This window comes from Equus quagga, chromosome 4 (assembly GCF_021613505.1).
Source record: "Equus quagga isolate Etosha38 chromosome 4, UCLA_HA_Equagga_1.0, whole genome shotgun sequence".
NCBI lineage: Eukaryota > Metazoa > Chordata > Mammalia > Perissodactyla > Equidae > Equus > Equus quagga.
The window spans coordinates 79,349,232-79,365,001 of record NC_060270.1 but is presented as its reverse complement, the minus strand read 5'-3'; the positions used below and the strand labels follow the sequence as shown (position 1 = coordinate 79,365,001).

Genomic DNA, 15,770 nt, shown 5'->3' with positions numbered 1-15,770 from the left:
TAAGGCTTCACATGTCAGTGTGCAGGCTTTCACTTAATCCTTTTATTTTCGCTCCAGCACCCCATTTAGCATCTTTGTTTCAAGGTCTCCAGAGAGTAAACTTCCAGCCATCTGCCAGTAATGGAGAAGGAAAACGTCACTTGTGGGGCAGGGCAGGGAATCTGGAACCCACTCCTTATACAGACTTACAAGAACCCCTTGTTTCAGCCTCACCTACATCCCCAGAGGTACCTGGTATCTTCAGTTCCTGCTCCTTTCCGAGGTTCTTATTTTTTGTTGAGTCCTGCCCCTGCAGGCACTGAATAGAAAGCTGAAATCTGACAGCTAATCAATTATTCATCCACACAGTTGTCACTGTTCAAAATTTTGTTGTTGTTGCTCATCTGCTGTTTTATCCTCTGGGTTTTTGTTGTTGTTCTCATTTACACCTTTTAAAATTCGTTTACTGTCACTTTAGTATGGTTTGTGGAGAGAGTGGAGAAAAGCTTGCACATTCCATCTTTTAACTGGAATTCTATACACATTTTAAAAGGCTTTTAACGTATACTGCCAAATTATCTACCAGAAAGATCTTACCTCTGCACTCTCACCAGAAATGTTTAAGAGGCTGTTCGAATTCGCATCATTCCTTACCAACAGTGGATAATATTTATCCAAATATTTATAATAATAGCAGAAAGTTTTTGTTTTTTAACTCAGGAGGTTATAAATTGTATTCAGTTGTATTTCTAGTATTAACTTGTAGTATCTTTTCAACAGGAACTCTCAGCCTCTAGCATACGACCTCTATGAGGGCAAGGATTTTTTCTTTATTGTTCACAGCTATATTGCTATCTTCTGGGACAGTGTTGGTCTGTCAGGAAGCACTCAATAAATATTTGTTGAATAAATGCATGAAGAAGCGGGGGGAGTGCCTTGGCCAGCTGTGGCTGAGGGGAATGTCCGTGCCCCCTCCTGTTGAAATCCTCTTCTTAGCTGAACGTGTTTCACCCGAGAATGGCTTCTGTATGTGTGTTACATCACAGACATATTTTGTTCGGCCTTCAAAGCATTATAAACAAGGAGCAGGAGGGAGATGTCACATAGTCTCCAGTTCTCTGGCTTCTCTTGACAATTGGAAGCTCTAGCAGTGCTGGATTACCCATCTGGAATGGGTGACATCAACTAGAACTGAGTAATGGATGTCCCTTTAGTTGGGCACATGATTTCAGTTCATCACTGTCCCTACCTGTCCCACTTCATCCATTTATGTGACCTGCTTTGACCCTGGATACATTGGAGCTTTGGGCTTCAGCTTCTGGCTGTGGTGGTGGGTTTTAGGGACCATGGTGACTTTTTGGTAAGAAGACAACTAGAGTTTACACTACTTAGTAAATTCCATCTCCCGCTTCCCTACACCTTCCCTTCAGAATTTATGTCCAGCCCATGTTTGAGTTCAAACAACTGTTGGGATACAATTATACATGAATATTCTCCCATTTCTGCACAGTCCAGGCTTTCTGAGCAAAAAAGCAGGGAAAACTAGGTTAAAAGATGATTAAATGATAAACACGTCTTAGAAATTAGAGACAGAGTATTGCTCCCGAGAGATTCAGAGGCTTATTTCCCCAGGAGCTGTTTGCTTACATTCTAGAGTAATAATATCTTTCTCCTGGAGACATTTGCTTACATTTCATAGCAAAGGTCTCTCTTTCTTGGGAGGGAAAGGTGAGTCGAAATGCCAACCACTCCGTATAAGCTCTGAGTCTCATAATTTCAGGGTTCACTCCTGGGGTACAGCCCCCCTACGTCTGCTCTCACGTGTTGCCCTATGGGGAGCTGGGGTGTGGGAAACTGGCACTATAATGCCCTGTGGGTAATAAATGCTCTGATTTCTGATCCAGAGTCTTGTGTTTCCAGACAGAATATAATAATCATACCATACTCAATTCCATAGGGATTACACCTGGAAAACTCTTAATTTTGACTTTTCTTCAAATTTCAGCACCAAGATCACTTCATCCCCAAACTCTGGCTTAAGGTTGACTGTGTTCCTGCTACTGCTAAGAATATCTAATTATTTTTACGATTTTTTCTTGTTATAGAGTGTTCTACCTCTGATATGAAGTACAGTAGCCGGAGAATTGAGGTAAGATTAGTTTCAGCATTTTTGACTTAAGAATTAATACCGAAGAACTTTTATTTTTAGAGACAAACTCTATCAAAGAACTCAGAACCAAAAAACTCAGCAATTCTATTTTGGAAAAACAACAACTCACATATAGTCTATAGAGTAACAAACAATTTCTGGGAAAATTATACCTTGCTATGAGCATTTCCTTTCTGAGGTATTTCCTGTTCTCCACATAATCAAGTGAGTATCTCTCTTAGACATATTTTAATTTGTCTTCTTTTAACATACCTGGAAATTCGGTAATTCTTTTTTCCAGGGGTAGAAAGATTTTCCTAGTTGTCTAATGTATAAGCAAAGCATTGGGAAAGATTCTTGAAATTCTCTCAATGACCTGACTCTTCTGTATCCTAGAACCTTTGAGAAAATGCACGAGTATTGCTTAGTGTTGTAAATAGAAGTTTATTGGCCTGAAAAAAAAAGTAATGACTGCCACTGGGGAGATGTTTAAATGCTGGGAGAATATATTTTTATTTCCTAAGCTATTTTTGATAAATGGAAGAAAACCATCTCAGTAATAAAACTAGAGCATTACACTGCATCTCATCTGTTTCTAATGCCTAAGTTTCTAGTGTCAGATTCTTTTCCTTTCCTTTTCTTCTTATACACGGGCAGCAATAGAATGAAAATGAAACATATAGCTCTCAATTACCACTCAAGATCCATGCCTATAAATATTCTCATATACTTAGGTGTCAAATCTGCATACACAGGAAAAGAGCTTGATGGAAAGAAGCATAAAGTTAGACTTTATAGCCGTATCAGCAGAAAGCTGAATATTATACATGGGGTTACACTGACCTCTAGAGGTTGATAATGGTAAAAACTAGCTTAATTTGAAAATAGCTGGAGGCCAAAGGAAAATTAAAAACCATTCAGGGTTGCTAACTTATAGTGTGGCACGTTTATAAGTCACTCTCAACAAAATGATTCAGGAAAACAATAAAGTAGTAGTTGTGCTCTGGATACAAATTCTGAGTTAGTCTGTAACCTGATGAAAGCTGTTGAAGTAAACGTGAACAGCAATTTTAAGCTGTTCTAAGTGGAAATTTAAAAAATGTCTAGATCAATTCTATGGAAAGAAAAAGAGAAGAGATGTAAAATGTTTCATCTTACATTTTTAATGTTTACATTGTAGTTCCTTTCTTTTAAATACATAACCATAAATCTTTATATCTATGATCATCTTGATTTTGAAAATTATTGTTTTACCGTGGTTCTAAAAATACACTGGGATTGAGCTTTCAATTTTTAAAATTGTGGTCTCCAGGACAGATTTGTACTTCAAAGGCCTTCCTAAAGAGACTCTTACATCTCTTCAGATTCCTTTAAACCAGTTAACATGATGTGTTTTATGTTTCTGCCTTCATTAGCTTTTTCTCTCTTTCCTTTTAGTTCCCTCTGCCACCATTGTCACTCTTGCCCATGAGATCTGGTCTCCTTGCTATCCCCCAAAATCACAAGGATCAAAAGGAGAGAGAAAGAAACATGCCGAGCCTCATGTCCTTTGTACCTAAGTTCTCAGGGCCTGTTAGTCGACGTGATGAGCACCAAGAAGCCCCATTCCAGGTGTTTGTGGATCAGATTCTCAGGTCCTCTGATGGCTCCATTTGGTCCAGAAACATGTGCTCTTTTTGGAAGGCTAACCATCACCGACAACACCTGGAGATGGAGGAGGATCGGAAATCCAAGGAAACAGAAGGAGGTGACAAAACTGAAATCTCTCACTTTCAAAAAGGGCAGTCTTTGGCGTCCTCTGAGAATTCTAAGAAAGGCAATTTTCCTACAGATAAGGATGTGGATATCGACTGCTGTGGTAGTGAAATGAGAAAAGCAGAAGAGAACTCTCGATATCTTTCATCAAGAAAGAAAGAGGGTTCAGTAGCCAGAAACTATGAACAAGATACAGAAGTTGGATGTACCGTGCCAATCAAATGCCAAGAAGCCCGGCACTCAGAAATAACTCCAAGCCAGAATCAAGAGACTGGAAATGATAAAGCTGATTCAAAAAGTCCTTCAGTACATAAAGGTGAAGCAATTGAGCCAAATCATATTTTGGAAGAGTATACTGTACTTAAAAGTTTGTCCAATGTAGTCTCTAATAGCACCATTGAAAAACTCCCAGAAAGTCACAGCGGCATGGAGACAAACATAAAAATATCAATAGCAAAGGCAACCAAACCAGAAATGAATGGGATGGTCCCTCTTCTCCACATCACTTTCCCTGGAGATGGAACTCCCAAGGAACCAGCACTAGCTAAACCAAGCCTCCAAAAAAGAAAGGGCACCCTTCATAGCAACAGTAGCTTCAACATACTTGCACACCAAGAAAATGACAGGCATAAGATGAAAACCCATAGAAATAAATTGGATTCAAAGACCAAGACCAGTAACAGGACACCTCCAAATTTCATGATTTCCGTTGAAGGTTCCATTAAGTCTACTGTGCATAAAACCAGCATAAAAACTCAAGTTTTTCCTGCCTTGGGGCTTGTTGACCCCAAGCCTCAGCAATCACCCAAGTTTCAAAGGAGAATGCCACAGATCGAAAAGAAGCAATCAACTTATCGGGCTCTGAAACCTAAAAAGCAATCATTTCCTTGCATCTGTAAAAGTCCAGGAATAAAAACGTCTTCTGTTCCACTCTCTATTCAACCAACAGAGCCAAGACTAAATTATCTAGATCTTAAGTATAGTGACATGTTCAAAGAAATCAATTCAACTGCTAATGGACCTGGAATCTATGAAATGTTTGGGACCCCTGTTTATTGTCACATGCGAGAGGCTGAAAGGCATGAAAACAAACATTACCGAGAGATATGCTCAGCTCCATCAGGCAGATGTATCACCAATAAATGTCGGTCTTTACACAGTGAGAGAAGCAGCAATAGCAGAACAAGACTTTCTCAGAAAAGAACACATATTAAACCCCGAAAGCCTTCGCTTGGCATTAAACCAAAGCACAAAAGTTTAAATTCTAAAGAAAAGGGTTGCAAGGCTGTAGGTAGCAACCTACAAGACGCTGAAAATGGTGATGCTATTTCAGAACCAGAGTGGCAGATCAGGTCTTCAGAAAATGACTTTCTGTCTTCCAAAGATGAAGTTCAGCCCGTGAACTTGGCTCAGACTCATGAGCAGTCCATTCAACAGAACGAATTCCTTCCTGGCTCCGATTTGTCCATTGTTGAAGAAGTCTCTATGGAAGACTCTCCTGATGAAGGAGACATTTCTAACCATCAAATACTTGCCACGAGCCTCAGAGACCTGCATGAACTTGAAGAGCTACATCATCAGACTTCATCTGTCCTTTCAGAAAACAGCTGGGCAGTGCCCAGTGAGAAGAGTTCCAACAAGCATGTACTACAAGAAAAGCAGAAAACAGCATCTCTTGGTAAAATAAGTGCCAATCAAATTTTAACTAATGATGTAGAGTTTGATAGTGTTTCAGATAAGTCTAAAACATATATGAGTTTCTCTTTCCAAGAGCAACAAGAAAGTCCATCTTCCCAGGCATATCAACATTGGGCACATTCTTTGGATCATGATAGTTTAGCCAATAAGTCAATCACATATCAAACATTTGGAAAAACTTTAAATGATGAAAATTCAATTTCCCAAGAAATCCTAGACTCTGTAAAGAGTGAAGAATTGACAGATGAGCTATTAGGTTGTCTAGCTGCAGAACTATTAGCTCTTGATGAGAAAGATGACAACTCTTCCCCAATAACACCAAATGAAGCAAATCATGAAAACCTAAATCTTGTCTGCAGTAGGAGAGGAAATACCATTCAAGAATTGGGCAGAGAGACAACAAATGTCAAAAGACAGGTTGGTATAATTAGAATCAGAGATTCTTTGTGGTAGGAAGGGACCTCAGAGACAAGCCCCTTTTTGTCAAATGAGGAATCAGGAATCCTAAACAATTAAATAGCTTTGCCAAGGCTTCATTGGTTGCAGGTTTGGGATCCAGGTCCCCTGACTCTCTGGCTAAGATGTTTCGTTATGCTGCCTTACTTCTGGAATTTAGCTAGCCTGGCACTGTAATGGAATCACTACATTAATATAGCAAAACTGTTTACATAGGTCAATACTTTTTTCAATGATGGTGTTTTTATTACTGAACCAGCCTTGTTTAGCTCACTGCACAGTAATGCAATCACTGAGACAGTGAGTTTTGCAGCAGAGAAAGGGTTTATTCACAAGACAGCCAAACAAGGAGACAGGAGAACAAGTCTCAAATCTGCCTCCCTTAAAACAGAGATTAGGGATATTATGAGATATGGGGGCAGGGCAGTCTGAAGTGTGGGAATAGATGAGTGGAGGTAAGGAGAAGTGAGGTAATTGATGATCTGTGCAAGTATAGTCAAGCTTCATGGCTCTTCGTAGGACACGTGTTGACAAAACGGTGGCATCAGCATGATCTGTGGGTGGAGTTTTTGGCCCCTTGACGTCAAAGAGTCACTTATGGGGCATTTGCGCAGGCCCAGTTGATGAGTCTATGGTCTTAACCAACCTGAACTAGACAAGGATTTGACTAAAAACAACTTAAGCACCATTACCATGATGACTCAAGCTTCAGAAATGTCATCTGTAGGGTAGGCCTTAGTAATGCACTATCTAACTGCTTTTGCAAACGGATGACTGAGTATTGTTAAAGCAAGTTGGCCCCCGGTTCCATTTTCAGTCAACAAATATCAGCAGAGAGAAAATTATGAGAAAAGCATTGCTCTAGGTGGTGTGTGAGATGGAAAGAAATTAACCCAGCCCCTGAAGTAGCTCACCACCTAGTTCCCAAAAAAGCATCTGATGACATGAAATGACCATTTCTCAAAGATTCCCTGCACCTGAGCATTTGCTCTCAGATGGTTCACTACTTTAACACAAAAATATTATCGATGCCTACTGTGTTTCTGGCACTGGGCTAAGAACTAGAGACATGGTGGGGGATAAGACTTAGCCATTGCTCTCAAGGAAACTTAAGCAACAATTCCCCCCCCACCACCGACCCAAATTTTTTAAATTTGTTTGGCATGGGAGTGGCAGTGGGGCGGGGGGTGGGGGAAGAATAGCAACAGAAAGTTGGGTTTTGTTTGTTTTAGTTTTCACAGAAGTACATGTTTCCTGCTTCCCTCAGATTTTAAAGACAGAAACAGTAGGTTTAGCTAAAATATTATTTATTGAATGCTAACTCAGGTTATATCACACTATATCAGGATCAGGAATAACTATTTTAAATAGTTGATCAGAAGAACAGACAAGGGTAAATAATTATACCATAGCTAGGTTTATTGAGAACTTACCATATGTGAGCCAGACTTGTCATACTGTATCCTTTATATGCTTCATACCAGCTGTGTGAGATAAGTACTAAGGGTACTAACAAGTCGCCATTTTGCAGATGAGGAAATTGAGGTTTAGAAAGTCACGCAGTCAGTGAGTGGTGGGCCAGGCATTCTGATTCCAGCCCCACACCCTTAGTCACTTAATCATGATGGGAATATTTCTTATCCTAAAAGGCCAGCTCCATCCTCAGGGTGATCTCAGTTTCCACTGAGAGGTGGGTAGTGATCGGAAGAAGCCTCCAGCCTGGGGTGGGAGATGGGGGTATGTGTGTGCACGCCCGTGTGTCTGAGATGGGTTACCACTCTGCCATTTCAAAAGAAAAGCTAACAAGCTAGTAAATATAAGCAGCCTGTAACCCCACTTTGCAATCATGGAGTCAAAAACTGACCTTTTGTGACCTTTTCTTTTCCAAGCAGACCTTAAATTTTGGTTTGGGTAGTAACATGAGAGGATGGGGAGGAGGAACCCAAATGGCCCTTTCAAGGCGTGCAAGCTCATTTGTGAGGAAGGTGTCCCTGCAGGATGTCTTGTTCATAAAGGGCCTTCACCATGCCTCTGCATCACCATTGTCATTTCTTTTTAAGAACTAGTAGAGGAGACCAAAACAAAGCATTTTTGGTCCTAATCAAACAACTGTAAAATGTGGTCTAAGTTCTACAAAGAGATATTTGTTTCCTGATTTGTAGAGCGGAGGCTCTCAAAGTTTACTGTGAATGCATATCTCTTGGGATCATGTTAAAATGTAGACACTGATTCAGTATGTCTGGGGCCCGAGATTGCGCATGTCTAGCAAGCTCCCAGGTGATGCTGATACAGCTGGTCTGCTGATTCTTCTTTGAGCAGCAAGGGTCTATAAGGCCATGGGTCTTCAGTCTATTGCAGGTGGTCTTGACCACCAGACTTGCTTGTTATGGCTGTGCATGTGTGTGTGTGTGTGTGTGTGAGAGAGAGAGAGAGAGAGTGTATGTATGTGAGTAAATGTGTAAATGTGTATGTAAGCATATGAATGTATGCTTACATATATTTGTGTGTGTTTGAGTGTATTTGTGTGTTGTGGTAATAAATGAAGAACAGACAAAGGCTATTTATTCAGGGCTGACTATAGCAAAGGAGTCAGCTTCCATCACGTGCATTTGGCAGAGACTCAAATGTAGGCAGAGGCGTGGGAAAGCTGTATAGTGGGAATAGGGAGGCTTCAGGTCTGCCCTGACTGGAGGCTGTTGTTCTGGGGAAGCTGTAGGTGGGCTAACTAGACGGGGCTTCCCGTGATTGGTGAGAGGTGCCTATTTGGCTTTCTCTGGTTGGTCCTAAGTTGGAAGAAAGGAAGACTCGACTCAACTCTCTTCCCCTCCTGTCCATCCCAAGAGCTCAGAATTTAATGGCGACTTTTCTTTTTGTCTCATTCTTCCAGAGACATAGTAATGGGTTCAGGATATATGACAAGGAGGAGCAATTTCTCAACTCAAATGAAAAGAAAACATTTTCTGAAAATAGTTTAAAGTATGAAGAACCTATCCTGTGGACCAAGGGTGAGATCCTTGGGAAGGGAGCCTACGGCACAGTAAGTTAAATGGGAAACACGATGAAACCAAAAATCCCCACTCCTCCTTGACCCCTCCTTCTTCCCTAACCCTCCTGCAAGCCCTCTCCGCCCTCCTACATACTCTTAGAACTCTTCCAGTTGGAAGTAACAGGAAACCCAACCCAAACTGGCTTGAGGAAAAGGATGTTCACTACTTTATGTAACTGAAGGGTCTGCAGTAGGCCTGGCTCTGGGCACAGCTGGTTTCAGGGGTCAAACAGTGTCATCAGGATCTGACCTCTCTATGTCTCTCCTTCCGGCTCCTATTCTCAGGCCCCATGTGGTGGTACAATGGCCATTGCATTTCTAGCCTCTCATTTGCTTCAGTCCAAGTCCAGTGGGAAAGAAGTCTCTTTGTTCAACAGCTCAGGATATGTTACCAGAAGTTGGGAGAATCATTGCTGAGAGGCAAAAACAAAAGATCTTCCTTCCATTTTGTGAACTGCATAAAAGACCATCTAAAGTTCTGGCACTTTAGATAGTATTTACATAGATTGGTAAAGAAAAGACTGACATGCTACGTTTCTAGCTGGGGATATTTCAGGAATCAGTAGGTGGAAAGAAGTGAAGCCACTGAAATTACATGATGGGGGTGACTACTGAATTGCCCCAGGACCTGCCTTCCTCTCTCTCCTTAGAGCTTTAGCCCTGAAATAGTCCTATTTCATTTATTTCATGAGGAGCTTTCCCAAACCACCATCTCATGTAGTCATCATAGGTATCTGTGAGGTAAGCATTGTTACCTTGGTTTTATAGATGAGAAAAACTGAAGTCAAAAAGGTTATACAACTTACCCAAAGTTACACAGCAGGGAATGGTGAAGCCAAGGTACCAACCAATCCAGGCCACTTGTCTCCAAGTCATTATCCATTTACCAAGCTGCTCATCCCATCTTGGCTCCATTGAAACTTTGAATTTGCTTAAGTCCTTTGAATTTAGGTAGGGATGTTCCACTTAGAGAAAGACAAGGGTTTGAGAAGAGAAGGGAGAAACAAATGTCACATGAGGCATTTTGTGAACAAGTTGTATCATTTACGTTAAATAATAAGGTATTGGTTTGCTTCTAGGTATATTGTGGTCTAACTAGCCAAGGACAGCTAATAGCTGTAAAACAGGTGGCTTTGGATACCTCTGAAAAATTGGCTACTGAAAAAGAATACCAGAAACTGCAGGAAGAAGTAGATTTGCTCAAAGCACTGAAACATGTCAACATTGTGGCCTATTTGGGGACATGCTTGGAAGAGAACATTGTAAGCATTTTCATGGAGTTCGTTCCGGGTGGCTCAATCTCTAGTATTATAAACCGTTTTGGACCATTGCCTGAGATGGTGTTCTGTAAATATACAAAACAAATTCTACAAGGTGTTGCTTATCTCCATGAGAACTGTGTGGTGCATCGAGATATCAAAGGAAATAATGTTATGCTCATGCCAACTGGAATAATCAAGCTGATCGACTTTGGCTGTGCCAAGCGTTTGGCCTGGGCTGGCTTAAATGGCACCCATAGTGACATGCTTAAGTCCATGCATGGGACTCCATATTGGATGGCCCCAGAAGTCATCAATGAGTCTGGCTATGGAAGGAAGTCAGACATCTGGAGCATTGGCTGCACTGTGTTTGAGATGGCCACAGGGAAGCCTCCGCTGGCTTCCATGGACAGGATGGCAGCCATGTTTTACATTGGAGCACACAGAGGGCTGATGCCTCCTTTACCAGAACACTTCTCAGAAAATGCAGCAGACTTCGTGCGCTTATGCCTAACCAGGTAAGAAACTGAAAGCAGGAGGAGGAGGAGGAGTCCCCAGAGATTTTAAGCAGCTGACAATTCCCCTGTAATTTATGGCCCATTAAAAGCTCTGCTCAGGCTATGAAATGAAGTAGGGAGTGATTTTGTGTGAAAAGGAATCATGATGAGCCATCTTGAGGATTGTGTTCCTTGTTATATCCGGGTCTAGGAGGTGACGCTTTAAGTAGAGAGTGCCTCAATTAAACGTCTTATCAGGTCCTGATGCTACTTCCCCAAATCAATGGGGGGCAAAATGGCTAAAGATCTACTCACACAGTGAAAAGACATCAGCTGTGCTTAGGTTTCCCTTTCCTAAGCTGCCTTCCCTCTCAGGGAACAAAAGTGTTCTCATTTCTTTCCTAAAACCTGCCCTCAGGAAAATATGTGAAAATATGTGAAAAATTCATTCATATTGAGGGATTGATATGAATTGATTGATTGATGACTGACAGAATTAACATATTGGTTCTCCCAGAAATACTTGCATTTAAAGTGAGCAGAAACATTTTGAGCCAAAGGAACAAATATCTAATTGGAGCATTTCAAGCATCAAGTTGAGGATTTGGAGAAGCAGAAAAGCCCCCAAAAGTTGTCTGTTTTCCCTTGTCCTGATGTCCCCTACTATCTATGGAATAAAATTCTGGGTAGAATGTTAGAGCTGTAAGGGACCTTAGAAATTACCCACTTGTGTGGTTTTCAAACTTTTTTAGCTGGGCACTCTCCACTTATATAAAATCTTAATTCAAACAATAAAATGTAAAAGCAGAGAGATGGTTGTGGCTAAAGTGTGTGTGTGTATGTGCATGTATTGGGGGGAGCTGAGAGTAAGGTAGGGTGCTGGAGCCCACCCATTTGGCCTCCAGGATGATGCAGAACAGCCTAAAATCTACCACCTCGTGAGGCTCAACATTTGGTTGCATGTACAGGATGAGGAAGGCCTGACAACCTAACGCTATTTCTTCCCTTTCATGGAAGTATGTTCTTATTCCTAGATGAAAAATTCTAGTGTCTCAGCTTTCAGCAAGCATATAGGGCAACTTCCCACTCCCAGGGGGGTCATTTAGTTTTAACGAATCTCGGAACCCACAGGTCTCTCTTTCTGCCGATGAATGTGCCTCTCTTTCAGACCCTTTGCGTCCCTCCCCCAGCATGCGTGTATCGGCCTGTCCTGGTTAATTTCAGGGGAAGACGTGGGCCAGGGCAGGAACACATACTCCAGGGGTGCAGTTCTGGGCATCCCGAGATGCAGAGACACTGTAGGTGTTCCAGCATGGATTTTGTGGACAGAGTCCCAGGCACAGAGCTGCCCTTCCTCCCCCTAAAAGACCCCAAACACATAAAAGGTGTTAGGAATATCACATGGACCAGTACTAGTTTTGGAGATTGGTCTTAGCTCTTAACACTCTTGTAGTTGCTTTGTTATAAACTGAACAATTATCTATCACTGATCCACAGAAACACAGAAACTACTTGCTATTCTTTTAAGTTGTCATTACTCATACACACATGTACACACACACACACACAAAGGTTTAAAAAGAAAGGGTGGAATCTCTTTTATGGCTCTCCTTTTGAACCACTGCTTAATAAACTAAGCAATACACAACTCACATCACTGATAATCAATTAATAGGGTTGTTGTGAAAGTTAAGTGAAACGGTGTATGTAAATTGCTTAGCAGAGTTTGGGGCACATAATTAGGGCTCTATAGTTGATAACCATTAGGGAGAATACTAATAATACACCTTACCTAGTTAGTGTCATCTACAAGCATATAATTACCTCCTGAAATTCTATGGCAAAGACTCTAAAGACTCTAGAATCTCACCTGATGTCTATGACAATACTCCTTGCAGGTGTGGATAGTCAGAAATGAAGGGGTGTAATGCACTCTTGAAAATTCAGAAGTAGAGGTGATGAGGTGCAGACCAGGAACAAAGACTGAATAGAACAGAGATGGATTTGGGAGAGAAGTAAGAAGTAAGGGGTATTCCTATGGGCAGGCTGAAAGTTCTGGGAAGTCAGGCCAAGGAGTTTAGCTTTGCGGGAGTAGACAGTGAAGAGCAGGGGACTGCAAAGGACTTAGGGTAGAGAATGCCATGAAGAAAAAGGTCTTTGGGAAGGCAGGTCATATGGCAGCGTACTGACAGACCTTGACTGGAGGCTGCTTGAGACTAGATCACGCGGGAATCCAGAGCTTGGACTTTGATGGTGGTGGCAACAGTGGGACTGTAAAAAGGATTCCAGAACATTTCAGAGGAAGGTGAATCAAGACTTGGTGATGGAGGATGACAGGACTTCATGGTTTTGAGTCTGGATAAGGGAAGAAATTATAATTGAAAGTCATGAAAGAAGGACAGGGGAGGAAGTTGAAGAGGGTTCCCTTCATCTAAGGAAACATTTGAAGCTATGAAATTGGAGCTCTGGAAAGCAATTAAGATTGGAGGTTGGTAGCTGTGGTCGTGAATCATAAGGTTGGTAGCTATAGTTGTGAAAAAATTAGAAGGCTGAGGAAAATGTTTTTGAAAATTCTCATGGGAGAAGATAACAGAATATGCATGGCATCAAGTCTAGCACATACCTGGAAGAAAGGAAGAGAAGGAGGTCAGGAGAGAGGCGGGGGTGGGGGTGGGGGGGGGGCGGAAGAGAGATGCCCTAAGGGGGGAGAAGAATTAAGAGAACAGTTTCCCCTAAGTCTAAGCAGAAATTATTTCAGGACGGAGATGCTACAGAGATAAGGAGGATAAGCTCCTTAAATTTGGTAACCAGAAGGTCATGGTTAATTTTAAGAGGGCAATTTCTATACAGAGAGGAGTAGTCTGAATGGTTAAGGATTCAGGATAATGAATGTTGTAAAAAAAAGACACTGGGTTTGGCCCCGTTAGAGAAATTTGGCAGGAATAGAATAAACAGGATGGCAGCTAGAAAGGGTAGCCAGGTTATGGAAGGGATTTTTGGAGAGGAGATTTCTGCATATTGTGAAGTCAAGGAGAACCTCCTGGGGGAAAGGTTTTGATTTCAAAATGATTTCCGATCACTTTCTTTATTATTTTATTTTTATTTCCATTTTCACCTGGGCTATTTTTCATGGTCATTTGCTTCCAAAATTACCCAAAGATAGCCAATTTAAGCAAAAGAACGCCTTTGGAATAGGTCATTGCTGATAACCATTGACTGGTTTATTAGTTCATTGACAAAGGCTTTTCAATTTCTTGAGGAAAAAAACCCAAGCCACAATTGTACTAATTGAGCAACTCTCTCTCTTTACTTTATGCTCACCCAAGAGTCCTCCAAATGGGATTATTTCAATTAATCACCAGAGCACATTTAAATGCCTACTTATTAAAGGCTTTTTAATTCTGGATTCCAATGTCTCTAAATTTTAAAAGTAAATTTAATACTAATTAAAAGTGCATTAAATGTGCATTTAAAAGTGTGAATTTTACTTGTATATAAATTATAACCCAAACTGAATGAAAGTATAATGGAAAAGTAGGGCCTAGCTTTTAATCATAATAGTTACTACTTTTTTTTTTTAATAATTACTACATGCCAGACACTGTTTAAAAGCTGTACACACATTACTTAAATTTCCCAGTGAGTTAGGTATTATTGTTATCCCCATTGTACTGATGAGGAAAGAGTCTGAGCATTTGCCTAAGATCACACAGCTAAAAACTGGAGTCTGGACTCAACCCAAGTCTGTTTGACTGGGAGAGGTTGAACTTCCATCTTTAAAGTTGGCATTGAGTCAAGCAGACCTAGTTGGCAGGCACACTGTTGGGTGTTGCTTCTAATGTGTTTTTCCCTTCTTAGGGACCAGCATGAGCGACCTTCTGCTGTCCAGCTCCTGAAGCACTCCTTCTTGAAGAGAAATCACTGAACATACATGAAGACGTCCTTCCCAGTTCCATTATACTCAGTTATTGCTTCACTGTGGGAATGATGGTGAAGGGACCTTTGTTTTCCTACTGGAAAGCCAATCTAACTCAATTTAACCAGATCCTGCAGTGTCACTAACTGAAAAGTTTGTTACATGTTAGTCTCCTCAAGCTTCTGTCACAATTTACCCATGTATGAGAAAATTTTCTCAATAACAACAAAAAGACCTATTCCAGTGTTTACAGTTTTGTCTATCCAGGAACTACAATCTCTATTGCCTTACACGATATTTCCTGTTATTTTTGGCCTGTCAATTTTAATGTTATCAGTTTGAAATAAAGTATAAAAATAAGAAAAGTGTATTTTCCTGCTTCGTGGGTAAAGATCTTATTTAGTTCTTGCAAAGGAGACTAGAGGAAGGTGAGAAGTTGAGTAGAAAGATGCTAGATTCTGTTTTCTTTGGTGGCAATCTTAACCTTGCAGATCATGAGAGCTTTAAGGTTAACAGGAAGAACTAAGGGCCTTAGTATTTCATTGATCAGAGGGTCTCTGATCTCCTTAAGAGTCTCCACCTACGAGAAGCTGGACTAAGTGGCCCCATAAACCTCAGACTGATTTAAGGTCTTCACTTATTTGCAGAATGAATTAGGTCATTACCACATCTAGAACTAGCTAAACCTAAGCCAACTAGTAGGATCAAAGCTAGATCTAAGGGGAGAATGGTTGAGCATATAAACTTTTTCAGGGCACTTGGCTAACTTCGCCTGAATGAAGGACATCCCCGCTGAGGTCACTCTTCACCTTCATTTCCAGAACATTGGAAAACCTCACAAAAACGAACATGGACAAGTTCTCAGTATTATTACAAGCCCTTGTTTTGTTGGTGGACTAGGCGTTTTGATAAGGTTTCTAATGCTGTCGATTCCACTTGTCTACTAAATTTCACTGACACCTATTGTTTAAGTTACATTTACAGATTGTTTTCACTGGTTGCTATCATTTCAAGA

General features: G+C 41.0%; 1 protein-coding gene across 1 annotated transcript in view; it reads left to right on the top strand.

Annotated features, from left to right (window-relative positions):
- The window catches only part of MAP3K19 (mitogen-activated protein kinase kinase kinase 19), a 40,106-nt gene extending 25,189 nt beyond the window's left edge, over positions 1-14,917 (top strand). The window contains exons 6-10 of the mRNA XM_046659478.1: positions 2,085-2,128; positions 3,566-5,998; positions 8,925-9,074; positions 10,163-10,860; positions 14,698-14,917. Of these exons, the coding sequence (XP_046515434.1) occupies positions 2,085-2,128; positions 3,566-5,998; positions 8,925-9,074; positions 10,163-10,860; positions 14,698-14,764 (3,392 nt within the window). The 3' untranslated portion in view covers positions 14,765-14,917. The remainder of the gene's footprint in view (positions 1-2,084; positions 2,129-3,565; positions 5,999-8,924; positions 9,075-10,162; positions 10,861-14,697) is intronic.
- The last annotated feature ends 853 nt before the right edge of the window (positions 14,918-15,770 follow it).